The sequence below is a fragment of the Orycteropus afer genome, unplaced genomic scaffold (assembly GCF_000298275.1).
Source record: "Orycteropus afer afer isolate SDZICR_OR568_19922 unplaced genomic scaffold, OryAfe1.0 scaffold00833, whole genome shotgun sequence".
Classification (NCBI taxonomy): domain Eukaryota; kingdom Metazoa; phylum Chordata; class Mammalia; order Tubulidentata; family Orycteropodidae; genus Orycteropus; species Orycteropus afer.
Window position 1 is genome coordinate 428,875 of NW_006922420.1, and position 7,889 is coordinate 436,763.

The 7,889-nt window shown below is 41.6% G+C and overlaps 1 protein-coding gene across 1 annotated transcript; it reads left to right on the forward strand.

Moving 5' to 3' along the window:
• The first annotated feature begins 876 nt into the window (after nt 1-876).
• On the forward strand, nt 877-4,786 carry PCDH20 (protocadherin 20). The gene is made up of 2 exons (XM_007958001.2): nt 877-1,008; nt 2,060-4,786. Exons 1-2 carry the CDS (start codon nt 877-879, stop codon nt 4,784-4,786), a joined length of 2,859 nt encoding a protein of 952 aa, XP_007956192.1.
• Nucleotides 4,787-7,889: the final 3,103 nt, after the last annotated feature.

Genomic DNA, 7,889 nt, shown 5'->3' on the forward strand with positions numbered 1-7,889 from the left:
AAAAGTGGCCATTCCCCATTCCCTGCCCTCCAGGCTTCAGTGAATGTCCAAATAAATAAATAAATAAATACGCTTTAGGGAAACATGCTAAAAGTGCACACAGAACAATTGTGTTATAGGACAATTGTTTCAACTTTTTCCTTGGCTCTTTCCCTTAGCCAGAAGCCTTGCTGCCTCTGAAATCAGAGCACAAGGCATACACTCAGTGTCACTTGCGCCTACAACTAGGAAACTAACAGATATTCTTCCACCCTGCCACCACCAACAGTGAAGGTTCAAAATTGGAGCATGTTGAAACCTTCCCCGAACTCAATAATTTCTTTTTCCAGTTCACACCGCGTTGCAACGAAGTTGAAATACCTTCCCTTGGCAGAGGAAAGTGGATTTTCCTTCTCTGTGCAAAACATTGCTGAATGTAATTCTCTCCAAAGAACTGTTGGCAAAGCAGACGTTTGGGGATCGCGACCGTGGCGTCAATTCTCTCAGTATATACACTCAGATACAAACGAGGGTTTATTTATTTATTTTAATGCTTCCTCTTTTGCTCGCAACCTGTGGACGTGGTGTGGTGTTGAGTGGTGTGGCGTTGAGCAAGGCTAGTAGGCGCGCGCCGGGGTGCCCGACCTGGAGGGGCCCAGTCGCTGTCTTCTGAGGCAAATACCTGACACCTCAGCCGGGTTTGAAGGTACTGGTGCCTTGTACAAGAAACTATGACTGCACTCTTATGCCCCCTCGCTTTTCTCTCCCTTATTAGCGCCGGTCTTTAATTGACAAGCCAGTGACTATTGGCTGAAGTTCCCAGCGATTTGCATGAACTGAGGGAGTGTCTTCTGCCGCCCTCCTGTCAGGAGCGCGCTGACTGCAGCCTTCCTGGGAATGCACGGCCGAGGGAATGCACGCAGCTCCAGGGCCTTGGCAGTGAGCTGGCGCCCAGCGACCTGGCACCCGCGCCTGGATATGGGGCGTCTACTTCGTCCCAGGAGTAGCACCACCAGCCGAAACCTGCCGGTAAGGATTGGGGTATCGAAGCCTCACGGTCCCTATAAGTTGCGGTACTGGGAGGCACTTTCTATGTGTTGCTGTTTCAAACCTTTCACCTTAATCCAAACTTCAAAGGAAGGATGGAGGGAGGGAAAGGGAGTTTGGGCTAATGTGTCTTCGTTTTAGCAATGTCTGGGCATGTCCTTGGGTCAAGAGAGGGAGAGGGGGAAGTTTCTGAAGCAGAAATGGAGACAGATGGGATGGAGAGGGGGTGGGGGTGCGCTCAATCCATTTTAGATAACAGGGTCCCGAGATTGTTTCAGGCTGCCTGCTTCTGATTCTCCCTACTGCAACTGAAAAATTGTTTTTGCATAATCATTTTCCGCGTTTACCTCTCTCTTCCCCTAAAAGAGGGGAGTTTGGGAAGACTTGGAAGGGGCTTTGTTTTTTGATTCATGCTGAAATGAAAATCTCTTTTTCCAATCTAAGGTGTTTACTTGCGTGTATGTGTGAGTGGAGTACTATTTTTTCCCTATTATTATTGTTACTGTTGTTATTGGTTTTATAGTAAGGCATTTAACACATTTCGCATCCTAACACCCTAAAGGCAGAACTATTTCAAAGAGCAAGTCAATTGTCCACCTTTCAGTCCTCGCCACTGTCACCCCTCCCCCACCTCGCTCCCCGTCCCCTGCCCAGGCTGCTTCTCTGTCGCGTTGCGTTGCGCAGTCCCTGAGTGGGAGTCTTCTCCACTCCGGCGTGTTTCCAGAGATGCTTTATGTTTGAAACTGTGAATGTTAGCTAAACTGAAATGGTGAAGGGGGTGCGGGGGTTGGGAGAGGAGGGCACAGATAGCAAGTGAACAGAAAAATAAATAAATAAATAAATAAGTTTGGGCGACAGTGTTGCTCCTTAAATCTCTTCTTTTCGGTAATTTTCTTCCCCACTCGGCTTTGAGTACAAGCTTTGCTCCTGGGAGTAGGAATGTGGCAGCATTGACCCCTGGGACACTGGTTTCTGACTCCAATCTCTGTGTTTCCGCATGTGTAATGAGCCTTTTCCCCTTCCCCTCTTTTAGAATCTGTTTCTGTTTTTCCTCTTCGTGGGACCCTTCAACTGCCTCGCGAGTTACAGCCGGGCCACCGAGCTCCTGTATAGCCTGAACGAGGGACTGCCTGCGGGGGTGCTTATCGGTAGCCTGGCGGAGGACCTGCGGTTGGTACCTCGGGCCTCAGGGAGTCGAGACCAGCAGCTGCCGGCGCCTGAGCGCGCCAGTGTGGAGCGGAACCCCCCTCTCTCCTTCAGCCTGGCGTCTCGCGGACTGAGTGGCCAGTACGTGACCCTGGACAACCGCTCTGGAGAGCTGCACACTTCTGCCCAGGAGATTGACAGGGAGGCCCTGTGTCTCGAAGGGGGTGGAGGTGCTGCCTGGGGTGGCAGCATCTCCATCTCCTCCTCCCCTTCCTCTGACTCCTGCCTTTTGCTTCTGGACGTGCTGGTCCTGCCTCAGGAATACTTTAGGTTTGTGAAGGTGAAAATCGCCATCAGGGACATCAATGATAATGCCCCGCTGTTCCCTGTTTCCCAAATCTCGGTATGGATTCCAGAAAATGCACCTGTAAACACTAGGCTGGCCATAGAGCATCCTGCTGTGGACCCAGATGTAGGCACTAATGGGGTACAAACCTACCGACTACTGGACTACCATGGTATGTTCACCCTGGATGTGGAAGAGAATGAGAATGGGGAGCGCACCCCCTATCTAATAGTCATGGGGGCTCTGGACAGGGAGACCCAGGACCAGTATGTGAGCATCATCATAGCTGAGGATGGTGGGTCTCCACCACTGTTGGGCAGCGCCACTCTCACCATTGGCATAAGTGACATCAATGACAATTGCCCTCTCTTTGCAGACTCACAAATCAACATCACAGTGTATGGAAATGCTACAGTCGGCACCCCGATTGCAGCCGTCCAGGCTGTGGATAGAGACTTGGGAACCAATGCTCAGATCACCTACTCTTACGGTCAGAAAGTTCCACAGGCATCTAAGGATTTGTTCTATCTGGATGAAACCACTGGAGTCATTAAACTTTTCAGTAAAATTGGGGGAAGTGTTCTGCAGACACACAAGCTCACCATCCTTGCTAATGGGCCAGGCTGCATCCCTGCTGTGATCACAGCCCTGGTGTCCATTATCAAAGTCATTTTCAGACCACCTGAAATTGTCCCTCGTTATATAGCAAATGAGATAGATGGTGTTGTTTACCTGAAGGAGCTGGAACCTGTTAACACTCCAATTGCATTTTTCACCATAAGAGATCCAGAAGGTAAATACAAGGTGAACTGCTATCTGGATGGTGAAGGGCCATTTAGACTGTCACCCTACAAACCATACAATAATGAATATTTGCTAGAAACCACAAAGCCCATGGACTATGAGCTACAGCAGTTCTATGAAATAACCGTTGTGGCCTGGAACTCGGAGGGATTTCATGCCAAAAAAATTATTAAAATGCAGCTTTTAGATGAAAATGACAATGCTCCTGTTTTCCTTCAACCCCTGATAGAACTAACCATTGAAGAAAACAATGCACCCAATGCCTTTTTGACTAAGCTGTATGCTACAGATGCTGATAGTGGAGAAAGAGGTCAGGTTTCCTATTTTCTGGGACCTGATGCTCCATCCTACTTTTCCTTAGACAGTACCACAGGGATTCTGACAGTTTCTACTCAGCTAGACCGAGAAGAGAAAGAGAAGTACAGGTATACAGTCAGAGCTGCTGATTCTGGGAAGCCACCCAGAGAATCAGTTGCCACTGTGGCTCTCACAGTGTTGGATAAAAATGACAACAGCCCTAGATTCATCAACAAGGATTTCAGCTTTTTTGTGCCGGAAAACTTTCCAGGATATGGTGAAATTGGAGTAATAAGTGTTACAGATGCTGATGCTGGGCAAAATGGATGGGTGGCCCTCTCAGTGGTGAATAAAAGTGATATTTTTGTGATAGACACAGGAAAGGGCATGCTGAGAGCTAAAGTCTCTTTGGACAGAGAGCAGCAAAGTTCATATACTTTGTGGGTTGAAGCTGTTGATGGTGGTGAGCCTGCTCTCTCCTCTACTGCAAAAATCACAATCCTCCTTCTAGACATCAATGACAACCCTCCTCTTGTCTTATTTCCTCAGTCTAATATGTCTTACCTATTGGTTCTACCTTCTACTCTCCCTGGTTCCCCAGTTACAGAGGTCTATGCTGTTGACAAAGACACAGGCATGAATGCTGTCATTGCTTACAGCATCATAGGGAGAAGAGGTCCGAGGCCTGAGTCCTTCAGGATTGACCCCAAAACTGGCAACATTACTTTGGAAGAAGCATTGCTGCAGACTGATTATGGGCTCCATCGCTTACTGGTGAAAGTGAGTGATCATGGTTATCCAGAGCCTCTCTACTCCACGGTTATGGTGAACCTGTTTGTCAATGACACTGTCAGTAATGAGAGCTACATTGAAAATCTTTTAAGAAAGGAACCGGAAATTAATATAGAGGAAAAAGAACCACAAATCTCGATAGAACCAACTCATAGAAAACTAGAGTCTGTGTCCTGTATGCCCACCTTGGTAGCTTTGTCTGTAATCAGCTTGGGTTCCATCACACTTGTAACAGGAATGGGCATTTACATCTGTTTAAGGAAAGGGAAAAGGCATCACAGGGAAGATGAAAATTTGGAAGTACAAATACCACTGAAAGGAAAAATTGACTTGTGTATGAGAGAGAGGAAACCAATGGATATTTCTAATATTTGATATGTCAATGTGAATAACAGAGAGAGATGTTTTAACTGACTTTGGATAGTCTTCACCACTTAAACAAGAGTGGTTGTTGGCAGTTCCAATGAAGGGCAACTAATTTATAATTTGTACTATATTGTAAATAGCTATTTACAGGTTTTTAAATTCAAATCCAGATGTTATAAAGTGTGTACAGCATTTTTTTATTGGAAATTAGTCTAACAGCTATAGAAGTGATATAAAAAGCTTGGATATCATTTGCAGCTTTCATATACCAAGCAAATGATTGTTAAAACCTGGAAGAAAGGTAAGACTATGGTACATCACATTTTTGTCTAAAATGTCCTTTAACCACAAGAGGGCATCAGTTGCCCCTTTGCAGGGAATTGTTTGAGGTATTGCACATGACAGGTGTTGTACATGAAATTAATGAAAGAGTATATTTTAAATATGTTGTTTTTAACATTTAACAAATATGAAATTGAAGTAAATTTAATTTGTCCTACTTAAATATATAAGAAGGAAAAGAGATGCAATTGTAAACAGAATGTTTATTACCTCATAAGTACATTATGTATAATTTGAAAGAGAAGACATTTAAAAAATACATAATTACTTTTAGCAAGGATAAAAAAAACATTGCTACATGTTAAAGTTTCTACCTGCTGAAGAGTACTTCACTTTCTGTGTACTCAAATTATTTTCAGTTTGCTTTACCACTGCACTTGCTATTATTATAGAGGGAAATGTATTTATTCATCCTTACAGAAAATGTAAGTAGAAATTGTGCCCAAGAAAAACAGCCAAAAGCAAAAATATGTTTTGATTCTTAGTTGCTGCATAGGTGTTTATAAAATTTTGGTGTTTTCATAGCTTGTGAGTAGTACTTTATACTTGGGTTGCATATTACATTTTTATACACTTAAGCTCATCTAACACATAAGAGAATAAAAATAACATTAAAACTGAATCATTCTAGAAACCAGTATAAACTATTGATCATTTTAGTTGGGCATTTTATATGAGAGCTATATTTTTGCTGTTTAGGTTTGTTCTTTATCGTTTCTGGATTCCTTTCCTTGGATTTGGATTAAGTCCAAGAGTTTATTTGTAAGCCCAGCAGCAGATCTCTTTGATAATTTAGCTTTCACTGAATCCTTTGCAATGGAGAAAGCTGGTTCATCCCAGTGACTGATCACTTCATTGTATGAGCTTAAAATTTTATTTTATATGAGAGCTATCGCAACTTATCTGTATAAACAAGGGATGTAAGTATTAGCTTAAACTGGATCATTTTACTTTTTGGCATCATGCATCTGTACTGTACCAAAAGTGTTTATATGTCTGCAAATTAAAGCTATATATTTTCATAATTTCTTTCTCATTTTTACCATTTTATATCTGAACATGGGCTTGTTCTTTTACTAAAGTGTGTGAGAAGGGCCTGAGAAAAGAGAGGAAAATCATACAACCCCCAAACTTTGCATTCATAATTGATAGACAGCAGTTTAGGAAACACGCCTATACAAGTCATTTCCTATTTCTTTTTCTTCTTTTTGTAAAGCAAAGAAACTGCTTATGGAACTAGTAGTACAATTAACAAAAAAAAAAAAAAAAAAAAATCCCCTGTAAGCACAATGTTTTGACCATCAGTATAAACAATAAAATATCTAATTCATTTCTGAATTTCAAGGTTTACGTGTTTTGGCATTTGAACTTCATCTCCAGTATGACAAATACCTATAATATGAATAAAAGGAGATATTTCTGAATAACTTCTTGTGGCAGGATTTCCTTTACCAAAACATTTCATTCACATTAAAAATATTTATAATAAGGAAAGCTAAAGTAAATTACGCTCAAAGATAAAAGCCCCCTTTTTACTAACACCTTGTGCTAGAACAGTTGCCAAAATGTATGCTAATCATGTCAATGTTGTTAGTTGAGCTGGCACAAAAATAAATGTTCCATTCATTAAAATCCCTAATATCCATTTAACAGTTTGAGAACCAGTGAGTCCTCTTTACCCAATTTAATGAAGAGGAGATTTCTCTGATCTTTGCAATGCCAAGTCCAGTCTTATACTACAGAGAAGATTGTTCCTTAATTTCAGTTGGGAAATTTAAAATTAGCGTAACAGTTTTAACTACAGAGGAAAAATAATTTATGTTATTTGCTTCTTTAGGGTACATTTTGTAACTTTGTTTAATAATAATAAATCAGATACATGTTACTTTTTAAGCTGTTTTATATGGTAAGGTCAATTAAAAAAAAAAAAAAAGAAGAAGAAGAAACCAAGTCCTTTGTATTTTGGATGTTTTGCAAAACACCAGGCATAATTTTCCCATGAAATAACATCACTAGAAGCTATGTTACAGATGGTCTATGAAGTTGACTTGATTGCAGTAAGCTCTGTCATAAGGATTCTAATTTGTGCTTCCCAAAAGTGTCTGAAATGTCTATTGTAAAGGAGGGATTAAATAAGTCTCTCTTCTGGAGCCTCAGGTTCCAGTCTGCCCTCAATGAGATGAGGACTCTGAGGTGATCTTTGTGGACAATAGGAAATATAAGAAAGTACAGCATTGAGCATTCAGTGCTCTTCAACTCTAAATTTGGGACTAAGACAGGTTTGCTCACTGCATGGAAGCAACCAATTGTTGCAAATGCCATGTTGCTGACATGTGCTATTTCTGCCTAGTACTGTGTTTTCACATGCAAGCAGTCAATAAATACTTATTGATAGGAAGAGAATCAGGAGTCACAGAACAGGAAAAAAAATAAAAATTAATTAACAAAATGGTAATACCTGACATCCCCCACACACACACACAAATGCCCAGCCCACCATAAGGTTTTTCTAGTTTATTTTCTATTTCTGATAAGAAATAAAACACATTTTTCAAATAATACATAATTATGTTTGTAATTATTTTTAAATGTCTCCCCCTTGTATATAGGCAACCTGGTGGTACAGTGGTTAAAGCATTCAGCTGTAATCTGAAATGTCTGCACTTAGAACCTATCAGCCTCTCTATGGGAAAAAGATATGGCAGTTTGCTTCTGTAAAGATTTACAGCCTTGGAAACCTTATGGGGCAGTTTTACTCTATTTTATAGGG

Excerpts from the sequence above, each read along its gene's own strand:
- PCDH20 (XM_007958001.2), top strand. The coding sequence starts at position 877 with ATGCACGGCCGAGGGAATGCACGCAGCTCCAGGGCCTTGGCAGTGAGC. Across the intron at positions 1,009-2,059 it reads CCACCAGCCGAAACCTGCCG|AATCTGTTTCTGTTTTTCCT; the intron begins GTAAGGATTGGG and ends CCCCTCTTTTAG.